At 55.0% G+C, this 13,838-nt stretch overlaps 4 protein-coding genes across 4 annotated transcripts; 3 read left to right on the forward strand and 1 right to left on the reverse strand.

Moving 5' to 3' along the window:
• Positions 1-843: 843 nt before the first annotated feature.
• On the forward strand, positions 844-8,408 carry LRP88_08891 (1-phosphatidylinositol-3-phosphate 5-kinase; the record flags this gene model as incomplete). Its single annotated transcript, XM_083245388.1, has 3 exons — positions 844-7,602; positions 7,652-8,256; positions 8,306-8,408. The coding sequence occupies 3 exons, from the start codon at positions 844-846 to the stop codon at positions 8,406-8,408; spliced, it is 7,467 nt and encodes a 2,488-aa protein (XP_083099882.1).
• Positions 8,409-8,842: 434 nt separating this feature from the next.
• On the forward strand, positions 8,843-10,105 carry LRP88_08892 (ERMES complex subunit MDM12; the record flags this gene model as incomplete). Its single annotated transcript, XM_083245389.1, has 1 exon — positions 8,843-10,105. The coding sequence occupies one exon, from the start codon at positions 8,843-8,845 to the stop codon at positions 10,103-10,105; it is 1,263 nt and encodes a 420-aa protein (XP_083099883.1).
• Positions 10,106-10,252: 147 nt separating this feature from the next.
• On the reverse strand, positions 10,253-11,062 carry LRP88_08893 (ESCRT-I subunit protein VPS28; the record flags this gene model as incomplete). Its single annotated transcript, XM_083245390.1, has 3 exons — positions 10,253-10,645; positions 10,696-10,923; positions 10,979-11,062. The coding sequence occupies 3 exons, from the start codon at positions 11,060-11,062 to the stop codon at positions 10,253-10,255; spliced, it is 705 nt and encodes a 234-aa protein (XP_083099884.1).
• Positions 11,063-11,322: 260 nt separating this feature from the next.
• Positions 11,323-13,656, forward strand: LRP88_08894 (mRNA-binding ribosome synthesis protein NOC2; the record flags this gene model as incomplete). The annotated part of the gene is made up of 1 exon (XM_083245391.1): positions 11,323-13,656. One exon carries the CDS (start codon positions 11,323-11,325, stop codon positions 13,654-13,656), a length of 2,334 nt encoding a protein of 777 aa, XP_083099885.1.
• Positions 13,657-13,838: the final 182 nt, after the last annotated feature.

Consider the following 13,838-nt stretch of genomic DNA (forward strand, 5'->3'; position numbering starts at 1 on the left):
TCGTCGCGACAAGGGATTTGCCTCGATGACGCTCAAGAGAACTCTTGGTGCGAAACAAATAGAAGGGTACGGATATGTAGCGCGACGCGACGGGTAATTTTGGGCCGCGTCGTCGGAATCTGCGGGGTCTGGTTGGGGAGGGAGCCCTTGCGTGGCAGGCTGGCTCGTGCTTGATCGGGGCTAAGTACTCGGTACTTGAGTGGGCTCCCAGGGTGGCGGTGAAGATAGGGTCGTATTGTATCGGGTACTCCCAAGCCGTTAGCGCCTGTCGCTGCCTACCAGGGTCTGACGCCATCACGCATCCAACTTGGACGCCCCAAGCTTGCTCTTGACCTTCGAACTTGACGACGCACAGCCGTGATTAGCTGCGCGGGACAGCATTCCTTCGGCGCCCGATGGACGCTGCTGCTGCTGCTCTTTCGTCATCTTGCCGAGCTTGACTTGACTGTCTCAAACTCCAACCCGTCTATGCGACACACGACGTTAGCCTGGCGCCGTCCCGTCTCCCAAGCCCAAGCCTTTGCCGGTGTCCTTGTTTCCCCACGACGTCCTCACCGATCAGCGAACCCTGAAGATCGGCTGTGTCTTTTGGTGGCCACTTTCCAGTGACGAGGTGTTGACTAACTCTTTGAAACATCTTTGAGGCCACCATGCTGCCGACATCTCGAGCTTGCTTATGACGATAACGGGCAAACGTCACATGGAATGAGTCCTGGGCTTCCAGGGCCTTGCAACTGACGATTGTTTTGCTGTTGTTTATCAACCTTTGCCTCGACAACCCCCGAAGCGACATCGAACTCTCCAACGTCTTCTACCTCGATCCATAAAACATAAACAAACATCATGTCGGGGGCTGCTTCGGCGTCTCCCCCTTCGGCAAGCTCACCGGTCCGAACCCGCCGCGATTCCATCAACTCTATATCCGCCGCTTCTACCACCGACAAGGGCCAACTTGCCCACACACTCGACAGGATACACACCTCTGCGAGCCAGTGTGACTCTCTCACCACCTTCAACGACTTTGCACCGCCCCCTACAGCGGCTCCGACCTCCGAAAACAAAGGGACTGCAGGTGATCTGGTGCAGCAAGGATTTAGCGGTCTCTACAGCCGACTCAGGGAAGCTGTGGGTGCTGGAGGCTCTTCAAAAGCACCGCAAGAGCAAGCAGTGTCAGAAAAATCGGAACCCTCTTCAAAGCGGACGTCGATCGTTGGAAACCATGCCTCGAAAGCTTCAATCAGCTCGCTTAGTCGGGCTGACACAGGCGCAACCTTGTCCACTACTTCATCCCAAATCCCTATCACGACTGATGGAGGCTCGCTTAACGCTGGTGTAGCTTCTGAGACACGTTCACAGCAATCTCAGTCCTCGAAACCATCGAGTATCAGTCTCATGTCAGGGCAAAAGTCCAACACCACCAGCCGTCAGAGCTTTTCCGGAAAGGCACCCAGCTCTATTGCTGTTGATCCTACGATTGCTCCTGTTACGGTGCACAGGGATGCTAGCCATAGTACCCTACGCACTGAGGAAAGTGGTGGCATGGGTTCAAGTCGAAAGAGTATCAGCAGCAGGGCCGATCTCCAGGCCCACCTCTCGACAGCTGAATCGTCGACCAATTTGTACGACTTGAAAGATGGAAGGCTACCACCCAGATCGAAGCGGGAAGACACCTCGAGTATCGACGAAAGTCTCAAAAGCCCAACAAGCCCAAGGCATCCTCGTGCTCCTTCAATACAGACTCGAAGTGTTCGTAGCCCGTCCATTACCTCGTCCTTGTTATCTCCCGACAGCATCAGAAGGAAGCCTGCAGTCATTGATCGGATCAGCCGGTCGAGGTCCCCTGGCGGCCAAGACTCAAGAGAATCTTCTTTGGACCGAGGAACTGCAGAGCCCAGCCGCATCAGCACTGTTGCCCACGATTCCGTGTGCCATGAGTCCTTCTCACAGGGTCCAAAGCCGCAGAAAATGGCGTCGGGCGATCTCAGGATACCTGGCACAGCCGTCAGCAATGACGAGGCCTCTGAGCAGGTCAACGCACAGCTCACACGAATGCGCAAGCAAGTTTTGAGCAAAGAGTTCTGGATGAAGGATGATACCGTCAAGGAGTGCTTCCTTTGCCAAACTCCTTTCACCGCATTCAGAAGAAAACATCACTGTCGAACCTGTGGCTGTATCTTCGACTCAAAATGTACTACGGTCATATCGGGAGAGAAATTCGGTGTGCAGGGTTCACTGCGTGTTTGCAAGCGGTGTCTCGATGTCATCACCAAGCGTTTCGATGGGAGTGGTTCCGACGACTCGGGAGATGAGCAGTCCTTTATGCCGAGATTCTTTGGCACCAACCACGCCAAGACCCCCAGCAATGCCAGTCAATCAAAAACAAGAGAGAGGGAGCCTGAATCCGGAGTTGCGTCAGAAGGCTCAGAAGACTCCCGGCCTGTATCTACCCCCATGATGACTATTCCTGCAACACGCCGCATCGGGGAATCTCGTACCGCTGCCGTCCTTGAAATCGATGCACCTCAGCTCAGCAGACCAGGCTCGTCACGATCACTCAAATCGCTGACTGGGCGCCCTCACTCTTCTGCAGGCCACAAACGGCACCATTCCAAGCACAGTGGCTTCCTCGGCCGCTTCAAGCCTGCCCCTGAGGAGAGGGCGCCCTTCCGGCGAGGAATTGACGATGAGAATGCTAAGAAGCCAAAGTTTCCTGCTTTTCATGCCGATAATATCATTGATCCGGAGCTGGCTGATTACATGTCTGACGAGTCAAGCGAGGACGAGCAGATGGGCATTTTTGCAACAATGACTGGTGACTTGCAGCCTGGAAGTCTGGGCGACGACAAGTCGGAACTCGCGCCTTATGTGAACGCTGGTAGGAAGTATCGCCACAGAGCAGGCGAGAAGAGCATCAGCGGGATGAGTTTCGTAAGCAGAGGGGGATTCGATGAACTTCCTAGCAGCCTCGTTGGGCATCGACGGGCACCGAGGCGGCGTAACACCAGCAACGTCAGCGGCAGTATGCATCACCTCCCGTCGCCACGCCCAAAATCTGCCGTGTACAAGGGACCGTCACAATCGTCTGAGATGCTCTTTTCTCTGGACACTCCCCATCAAAGTGGAAATCAGATCACTAGGAGTGATTCGCTGCAGCACAAGAAAGCGCCCAAAGCCGAACTCAACTCGTCAAGCCTGAGACACGTCGACAAGCTCTTGCATCAGCTACTGGACGATGCCGAGATATCAAACCCACCAGCATGGCAGAAGGCACTGGTCCCGATCCTTCTGCGGGCAACAGACGACGTGGACCCAGACGTGGCCAAAGGAGAAGACATGGACATTCGGCACTATGTCAAGCTGAAAAGAATCCCTGGAGGCAAGCCTGGCGACACGGCCTACATTTCTGGGGTCGTTTTCACCAAGAATCTGGCCCTCAAGAGCATGCCGCGCAGGATCACCAATCCACGAGTGCTGCTTGTCACATTCCCTATTGAGTACCAACGGCACCAACAGCATTTTATGAGCTTGCAGCCCGTCATCGAGCAGGAAAAGGAGTTTCTGCGAGTTGTGGTTCAGAGGATCACGAATCTTCGCCCTCAAGTTCTCCTTGCCGAGAAGAGCATCTCGGGTGTTGCGTTGCAGTATCTCTCCGAGGCGAACATCTCAGTGGCTTACAATGTTAAGCACACCGTCATTGAGGCGGTCGCTCGGTGTGCTGAGACGGACATCATCTCTTCCCTAGACATGCTGGCCTTGCCTGTACAAATTGGACGATGCTCGAGCTTTGAGGTCAGAACGTTTGTGAACAATGACTACCCAGGCCGCAAGAAGTCGTACATCTTCTTGTCTGGTTGCACGCCAGAGCTTGGCTGCACCATTGCCCTACGCGGCGCCAACAGCATGGTGCTGTCCAAGGTCAAGCATATCATGGAGTTCATGGTCTATGTCGTCTACAACCTCAAGCTTGAGTCGAGTCTCCTTCGAGATGAGTCGATCGAGCCTCCGGAAGGTGGCGACTCCATGACAAGCTCTTTGCATCTTCTGGGTGATAGCATCAGGTCGTTGAGCGTCAACAGCGTCGATCATTCTAAGGACGGTCCAGCTGTCGTGGTCAATCAGCCTCCAGGAGAGAGCGAGCCACCTTCGCAAACAACTGTGGACAGCGCTAGCATTGCTGGAACGGATGAAACTGGATCTTTGAATCAATCTGGGCAACTTGCCCAAGAACGCGCCAGACTCGTTTCTCTCCAGGAGCATGATCCCGTCGTTCAGGATCAGACCAGCCAAGTCCCAGATGATGTCCCTATGCCCACATACTACAGCGACATGGTAGCCAAGTATGAGACCAAGATCCTGTCTGCCTCGCCGTATGTCAAGTTCACACAGCCATATCTGCTGATGAAGGCTCGCGAACAGGAGAGACGACTGCTCTACCTGCGGAGACTCCGTGACCACGACTACTACGAAGAGAAGGGTGACCCGGAGAAAGCAGAGCCACAGCGCTTCCAGCTTATCAAGCCCGAGATGGTCGAGGAGATTGGTCAGAAGGCGCCACAACAGATCATGGAAATTCTTCGCGCTGTCCACGATGCTGAGTACGACAAGGCCTTGTACAACTACGAAACCCATACCCGTCAGTGGGAGACGTACATCCAAGGTAACCTCGATCTGTTTGATCCCTACTCGCATCAGAACATTGTTGTTCTGTACTCAGTCATCTGCACCGAGACAAAGATCCCATGCACTGAGCCATCTCTGGTCGCCATCAACTTCTACGATGAGCAGCACATTGACACCGGCATGGACCCTGACTGTACCCTGGGACAGTACATTGAGGATCTCGCATATACAATGGACCAGGTCTGCACATCAAACGGCTGCGAACGCAAGATGCTTCAGCACAACAGAACCTATGTACATGACCAGTCCCGAATCACGGTCTTCGTTGAAAATGTGCCCAACACCTCGACACGGCCCGAGTTTGCAGACGGGATCACAATGTGGACATATTGCAAAATCTGCAAGAAAGACACTGAGGAAACACTCATGTCTGAGGCTACCTTCAAGTACTCTTTTGGTAAATACCTGGAGCTCCTTTTCTGGGGCCGCGGTCTCAGGATGAAGGATATGCACGACTGTCCTCATGATCACCATCGAGACCATGTCAGGTACTTCGCCCTTCAAGATGCGAGAATTCGTATTCACTGGGACCCCATCGATCTGCTGGAGATCGTCGTGCCTCGAGCAAGAATCACCTGGAAAGTCACGAATGATCTCAAGCTCAAGAACGAGATCTTCACCAGGATGGAGGAGAGATGGGCCAAGTTCATGACCTCGGTCAAGTCTAGGCTCATGTGCATCCGAATCGACAGTGTCCTGCCCGAGAAGGCCGAGCTTTGCAAGGCAGCGGTTGATCGCCTGACGGCCAAGGCCAGGGAAGACCAACCGGCTATGGTGAAGAGGCTGCAAGACATCTATGTCAACTCCAAGTACTACGAGGTGGTGCCTTTCAACAGCATCGTCCGCGAGATGCTGGAGAAGGCGGGCGAGTGGGACCAGGCGTTTGCCACATTCGAAGCAGACTTCTTGGGTGACAAGGATATGCGTCAGTTGACCATCATGCAGCTCAAGAAGATGTTTACGGACAATGAGTCGAAGGAGTCGCTTGCATCGAACGAAGGCACGCCATCGACTGTTGATAGCGAGGAGCGACCTTCGCAGACATTCACTGAGGAAGAAGGGAAGAGCACTCAGCCAACGGACTACACTGACAACACTAGCATGGAAGCCAGTGTCGCTTCGACAAAGCCTACCGAAGACAAGGAACCACTACCCGAGGACGGCAAGGTTGACATCCCTGCTGAGGGGGCTATCGAAAGAGTAGAGCCATTGGATCTGGCTCGCACCCCATCGACAACTACCCACGAACCCCCTGAGCTCTCTCAGCCAGAACCCGAACCAGTGGAAGAACCCGAGGCGCCCAAACCTTCAGAGCCCGAGGTGCCCAAATCTCCAGAGCCTCAAGATGTGCCAGCTCCACTATCACCATCTGTGCCTGGTGAGAACTCCAAGACATCAGCCGAGCCGCTCACCCTTCCCGCGTCTTCCTTGCCTCCTCCCGGACAGTCATTGTCGGAAAGAGTTGAACAACTGCGACGGGAGCAAGGCATTCAGCCAAACCAACCTAGCCATGGGACCGCCACGCCACTTGCGGTTCTCCCGTCTCGTAAATCTGGACAGAGCATTTCACCTCCTATGGTCAGGGCGATATCCCACCCCGCCCGCACACTGCCTAGAACACAGTCAGGGATTGGTAAGGGTCTCGGAATTAAGGAATCAAAGACGAATCCTCCTGAAAGCACTACTCCCGAGTCGTCCGCGGCCGAAGGTTCGATCAGAGTGGATAAGAAACTCTCAGATCGTCTAGGCCTGAGCAACCTGAAGAACCGGGGCAAAGCCACTGCGTCGAGTATACCACGATTTGTTCACAAGAAGAGGGAATCAAAGGTATCAACTCTGGCGAGGCATTTTGAGCAGCTCAGTCGGGAATTTGAAAAGGAACGCATCCGAGACCGCAAGAAGCGTGCTGCGAGCATGCGTCAACCGCGAGCCATGCTCCCTAGGACCACCACCAAGGCCATTGTGGAGGTCTACGACGACGTGAACGAAGCTTTTGAGGAGCCAAGCCCTCCTGGTGAGAGTATTGCGGAGCGCGAGGCTGAGCAGCGATCTGTGAGCATCGCCTCGCGTCATTCTGATGCACCGGCCAAGATGGAGCCCCCTAGCGAACCTCCAACTCCTGCCGAGCCATCATTCAAGATGGACGAACATCAAGCAAAGGAGAAGGAAGAGACCACGGAGAAGGAGGGCAAGGAAGAGAAGGAAGATAAAGAAGAGAATGATGACGCGACTGCCGCAACCACCAGCCAATGCCTCTCAGATGACGAGGAGAGAGGTGGTGACCTTGAGCACTCTGTTCCGGACGAGTATCTACACGACATCAAGGAGATTGCCGACTCTGTGGACGCGAGTGAGATTCCTCTAGAGCTGCCCAAGCACCAAAAGACCAGCTTGATGAAGTATCTCACCAACTTCTGGGCTGAACGCTCGGCAAGCGGTTGGCAGCCTCTCGAATACCCTGTCAACGCGACTGACCACATTTTTGTCGACTCTGATATCATTGTTAGAGAGGACGAGCCTAGCTCTGTGATTGCTCTCGCTCTCAACAGTGAAGATTACCAGGGCAAGCTGGCTAACATCCGACGAGAAGCTCAGGAGGTCATGCAGCGCGAGGTTGAAAGTGGCGGCGACACGGAGCCCAAGTCTGTCCCCTCAGACGGCACTGACTGGGTGTCTGAGACGGAGCTGGAGAAGAGTCTGCTCCGTGTCACGGGAACACATCTCAAGTACCAGTTCCGCGAGGGGTCTGCCACGATGACGTGCAAGATCTTTTACGCAGAACAGTTTGATGCGTTGAGGAGGAAGTGTGGCGTTGCAGAGCGCATCGTCGAGTCGTTGTCCCGGTGTCTTAAGTGGGATTCCAAGGGTGGCAAGACCAAGTCTGTGTTCTTGAAGACGCTTGATGACAGACTGGTGTTGAAGGTAGGCTTCTTGTACTGTTTCTCCCGGGCGTATGCTAATCAACTCTCAGTCCCTCTCGCCTATTGAGACGTCTGCGTTCTTGCGCTTCGCCCCAGGCTACTTCAACATCATGGCCGAAGCCCTGTTCCACGATCTCCCTTCTGTGATCGCCAAGATGTTGGGATTCTTCCAGGTCTTTATCAAGAACCCCGTCACTGGAACGGACATCAAGTTGGACCTGTTGATTACCGAGAACCTCTTCTACGACCGATCAGCAACCAGAATCTTTGATCTCAAGGGTTCTATGCGCAATCGCAAGATCCAGTCGACAGGAGAGCAGAATGAGGTGCTGCTTGACGAGAACATGGTTGAGTACATCTATGAGTCGCCGCTCTTTGCACGAGAGCATTCGAAGAAGCTGCTACGGGCTTCTGTGTGGAACGATACGCTGTTCCTGGCAAGGCAGAACGTGATGGACTACTCTCTCATGATTGCTGTCGACGAGGCCCGCAAGGAGCTCGTGGTTGGCATCATTGACTGTATCCGCACGTACACATGGGACAAGAAGCTTGAGAGTTGGATCAAGGATCGTGGATTTGCTGGTGGAGGCCGCAACCGACCTACTGTGACAAGTCCGAAGGAGTACAAGTCCCGATTCCGAGAGGCGATGGCTAGGTATGTTTATCTGCTCTACTATGCTTTCATATCACTAACATGCTGGCAGATACATCTTACAAGCGCCCAACTGCTGGCACCTCTTTAATAATCCTCAGTACCCACACTACTATGGGCGGGCTAGGTTCGAGGAGCCTGAGATGCTTCGGTGAGGGAGTCAGCAGAAGTATATATACATGGAGGAGGAAGATAAATACCTAGGCATGAGGCGTGTGTTTCATGGAGAGCATTGTGTTGTATGTTCGACTCGCATCTGCATGGAGGAGCATTCGTTAAGACAGGCTGGACTCGCGATTCTACAATGTGGTTTCACATGATATATACTAGTGTTTAGATACCCTGATGCTAAAAATGAATCATACATGAAATATCTCATGATAGTTATGGCCAATCTTGTGTTGAAGTCGTGATGTTGGGTTTTCAGATGGGAAGCTGGGACACCGTCTCAGGCACCCACAGCACTAAAGGCCGCTATAACGTAGCGTTGCCACACCAAGTGGCTTGTACTCGTCCCCGACATCATCACATCAACCTCTTCCAACCCATTCTCAATCTTGGTTTCCCTTCAGTATAAAACGGAAGCCAAATGTCAATAGATCTCAATTGGGAGACGCTCACCAGCGGCCCCGACGGCGATGCCCTCGCCGAGCGCATCCGATCCTTCATCCATGACAAATTTCAGACGGTGCCTCTACCGCGCTTCATCCGCTCAGTGACGGTCCACGGCTTCGACTTTGGCACTATTCCCCCAACGCTGGAGCTCAAGGACATTACGGATCCTCTGCCGGACTTTTATGAGGAGGAGTTTGACGATGACGACGACGACGAGAGCGAAGAGGAACCCTCGCCTCCGCCACCACCCCCGGAACCTGAGAGGTTGAGGCCGGGACCTACGCCGCTGGGAGGGTATCGGAGGAGGCCTGGCGGCGGGCTTAGGAGCGAGGTCTTGAGGAACGAGATGATGAGCCATGATCACGGGAGTCCGTTCTTGGGCACGTCCACGCCGGGGATTCTGGGGGGGCCTGGGTTGAGCTACTTTCAGGGCCATCTTGGCACGGGGACGCACACGCCTTTGGCTGCTGTTGCGAGTGCCCATCACACGAATTGGATGAGTGCGCCGGGTACGCCTTATGAGATGAGGACGCCGAGTCATACTCGGAATCCGTCGACGAGCAGTATCATCTCTTTGGACAACTTTCACTCAAGCCTTGCGCCGCCTTTGCAGAATCTGAGGGAGAAGGGGAGTGTGTCGACGCTTGCGCCCACTTCAGCTGGCGCATCCAGACCACCTACGAGGGATACGCATCTTGGTGGCTCGGCCATAGTGGATGATGATGATGAGCCAGAGGAAGAGGAGGGTAGCCCGCGGAGAGAGCCTCGAGTGGAAGATGTCCAGGCTGTCTTCAGAATACGCTATAACGGCGACATACGACTGCACCTCACGGCTGAGATTTTGCTTGATTATCCCATGCCCAGCTTCGTCGGCATTCCTCTCAAGCTCAACATCACAGGCTTGACTTTTGACGGCGTTGGTGTCTTGGCCAAGATTCGCAAGCGTGTTCACTTTTGCTTCCTCGGCCCAGACGATGCCCTCGCGGCCGTCGGCCCTGACAATGAGGATGGAGACGAGTCTGGTCAGAATAAGGCAGGCGCCAAGAATGAGCATCACAAGCCGAGGTTTGGAGGTCTACTACAGGAGATCCGCGTTGAAAGCGAGATTGGTGAACAGGACGGTGGCAAGCAGAGCTTGAAGAATGTGGGCAAGGTTGAGAGGTTTGTGCTGGAGCAGGTGAGACGCATCTTTGAGTCGGAGTTTGTGTATCCCAGCTTCTGGACGTTCCTGGTATAATGAATCATGGGCTACGAAACGATGGTTATGGGTATATTGAAAAAACAAAAAGAAGCCGTATCTCTAAAAGAGGCGTGTACGATAGGTTCTACACAGGCGTAGGCATCATCTTGGGCTCTCCCCAGCGTCAAATCATACGTAGTCAAATCACGTCAAAGTCCGTCTAAACCCCTGGTACGCCTGCTGGATATCCAACTCGAGCTCGCGGGCCTGGTGCTCGCTCAGCTCGTCGGTGGCCTTCATCTGGTTGAGAGTGATGAGCCACTGGACGATCTTGCCTCGGTTCTCAAAGTCCTTGTCGGTGACACGGTTGACCGACTGGATCACGTCCGACAGGAGAGGGTGCAACTGGTCCTTGGAGAGGAGGCCGAGCTTGACGGCGTCGAGGAACGTGATGAACTCTTGGGTCGCCTCGAGGATGAGAACGCCGCTCGTGTTGTTTGCCGCCGCGGGGGCTGGAGCGGGGGCGGAGGAGGATGCGTCGATGGTTGTGGAGGGCATGCCGACGCGGATGCGCTCGGTGGCACGGGGGGCTTCGAGCTGTGTGGATGTCAGATTGAGTTGTTACTGTGGTTGAGAGAGCACCGTACATCCCACCTAGCCTTGAACTCCTCAAGTCCCTGGAACTCGTTGGCGATGGTCTCATCGGCCAGCAGCGCCTTATACTGCCTCAGCGACCGCTCGCAGATCTCGGTGTACTCGGCCTCGGGAATTGCATCTTTCAGGAACGCCTTTTCGAGCTCGTCTAATGTGACGATGATGCTGAAGAGCTCGGCGAGAGACTCTTGGAGATCACGCTCAGCGCGGGTATTGGTGAGCTTCACTTCCTACACGCGGTTAGCGGCGGTCGATGGCGACTTTGGTGCATCATACCTCGTCGAGGTTAATGGTCGCAGAAAGGCTCGTGTTCGGAACATAGCTATGCGGAGTAGGCGCATAGCCCTGTCGCGGGATCATGATGAACGAGGCATTGGCTTCTTCAATCCCAACGCTGTCGCAACCTTGAAGCTCGAGGTGGGATGGTTACGTAGGGACGCGGCAGAATGATTACACCGCCTACTACTTTTGGAGGATGCTTGTTATCGATAAGCCTGCAGCAAAATTTTTGGTTCAGTGCAAGAGAGGTCGAACCCGCCAAACTCTAGCAAACCGAAACAACCACCTAAAAACTTCAATCACCAATTCTTCACCGCCGAGGCGCTCCGCAATCTTTCACCATGGGGCCCGGCAAGAAGAACCTCAAGGCGACCAAGAAGTTCGAGAAGAAGCACCTGACGGGCGTCCTCGACAAGCGGAAAGCCGGCGCCAAAATCAAGCAGCGCCAGCAGATCCAGGACAAGAAGAAGGCGCGCAGGGCAAAGGATGCCGAGTACCTCGATGGACCCAAGGATGATGGGGAGGTCAAGAAGCCGAGCGTCAAGGGCAAGAAGATCAATGACATGAGCGTCGACGACTTCTTCCAGGGCGGCTTCGACGACATCATTGGCAAGAAGGATAAGAAGGCTGGAAAGCTTGGGAAGCGCAAGAGGGACGCCCCCGAGGCCGACGGCGACGATGCTAGCGACTCTGAGGATTCAATTGGCGCCGAGCCTGTTGTCAGCGACAGCGACGATGACGATGAGGAGGGCGATGATGGTATCGGCATGAGCAAGCAGACCATGGACGAGCTCGCTGAGAAGGACCCCGAATTCTACAAGTTCCTCAAGGAGAACGACCCCGAGGCGCTCGACTTTGACGACAAGGCCGACCTGGCAGAGGTAGACGAGCTCAGCGGCGAGGAAGAGGAGGAAGAGGAGGAGCAGCCCAAGAAGAAGCGCAAGAAGGACAAGAAGAAGAAGCAGGACGCCGAGGAGGAATCCGAAGAAGAGGCGGCGGTGGGCAACGAGCTGACGCGCGAGATGGTTGCTTCTTGGAGAAAGGCCATGACGGAGAAGATGTCGCTGCGGGCGGCGCGACGGGTTGTGCTCGCCTTCCGATGCGCGGCGCACCTCAACGAGGACGAGGATGAGGATTCGCAGCAGAGATACACCATCAACAGCCCCGACGTGTTCAACGACATCCTGGTGCTCGCCCTCAAGGAGATTCCCACGGTTATGAACCACCACCTCCCCATCAAGGAGACCGCCTCGGGCAGGGTACACGTGCAGACCGAGTCTCGCAAGTTCCGCACCTTGTCTCTGCTCCTCAAGACGTATACGTCGTCCATCATGCACCTCCTCAGCACCCTGTCCGACGATGGCACACTCAAGCTCACCCTCTCCTCCATCACCCCCATCCTCCCTTACCTCCTGTCCTTCAAGAAGCTCGTCAAGGCCCTCGCAAAGTCGGTCGTCAACTTCTGGGCACAGCCTGCTAGCTCCGAGACCACCCGCATCACGGCCTTCCTCGTGCTGCGCAGGCTCGTCGTCATTGGTGACAAGGGCATCCGTGAGACGGTTCTCAAGGCCGTTTACCAGGGTCTTATCCAGGGCTGCCGCGTCACAAATGCCAACACCCTCCAGGGCATCAACCTCATGAAGAACTCAGCCGCCGAGCTCTGGGGTATCGACCCTGCCGTGGGATACACCACTGCCTTCACCTTTATCCGACAGCTGGCCATTCACCTGCGCAACAGTATCGTCCACAACAAGAACGATGCTTTCCGTATTGTCTACAACTGGCAGTACACCCACTCGCTCGACTTTTGGTCATGTGTTCTCGCCGAGCACTGTAGCCCCATGAAGGAGGCCGAGGCCGGCAAGGAGAGCCAGCTCCGTCTGCTCATCTACCCCCTCGTCCAGGTCACCCTCGGCGCCATGCGACTCATCCCCACCGCCATCTACTTCCCTCTCCGCTTCCACCTCATCCGCTCCCTCCTCCGTATCTCCCGCGCCACCAGCACCTTCATCCCCCTGGCGTCTCCTCTCCTTGAGGTCCTCACCTCTGCTGAGATGAAGAAGGCCCCCAAGCCCTCATCCATCAAGCCCTTCGACTTTGCTACCGCCTACAAGGCCCCCAAGTCGTACCTCCGCACCCGCGTCTACCAGGACGGTGTCGGTGAGCAGGTCGTCGAGCTTCTGGGCGAGTACTTCCTCCTCTGGGCCACATCCATCGCCTTCCCCGAGCTCGCCCTGCCCGTAACCATCCAGCTCAAGCGCTGGCTCAAGCAGACCCGCAGCCGCTCCCAGGGCAACAAGAACGCCAAGCTCTTTGGGCAGCTCGTCCTCCTCGTCCAGAAGCTCGAGGCCAACGCCAAGTTTATCGAGGAGCGCCGCGCCAAGGTCGAGTTTGCCCCCAAGGACCGCACACAGGTCGAGGCCTTCCTGCGAGACTTTGACCTGGCCAAGACGCCCCTGGGCGCCTACGTCGTTGGTCAACGCAAGGCCCGCGCTGAGCGTGCCAAGCTGCTCGAGGAGGCCCGAAGGGAGGAGGACCGCAAGAGGCGGGAGGAGGAGAAGGCTGAGATGGAGGAGGATAGTGAAGAAGAGGAAGAAGAAGAAGAAGAGGATGATGACGAGATGGAGGCTGAGGACGAGGTCGAAGAGAGCGAGGATGAGGATGATGAAGAGTAAACCAAAAATGCTAGTGTTTGTTTGGGCTTGTTATGTTATGTTAGACATGGACATGGGTTTCTGTCCGATAGACCTGAATCAAGGATACCTATCTCTTTCTGTTTACACCTTCACTCCCATCTCACATCATATCAGATAGACAGACGACGGTAAACATGTAATTCAACAATTTCTTCATAGTT

The sequence above is a fragment of the Fusarium phalaenopsidis genome (assembly GCF_050370095.1).
Source record: "Fusarium phalaenopsidis strain FUZ10S chromosome Unknown contig_32302, whole genome shotgun sequence".
In the NCBI taxonomy this organism is placed as follows: domain Eukaryota; kingdom Fungi; phylum Ascomycota; class Sordariomycetes; order Hypocreales; family Nectriaceae; genus Fusarium; species Fusarium phalaenopsidis.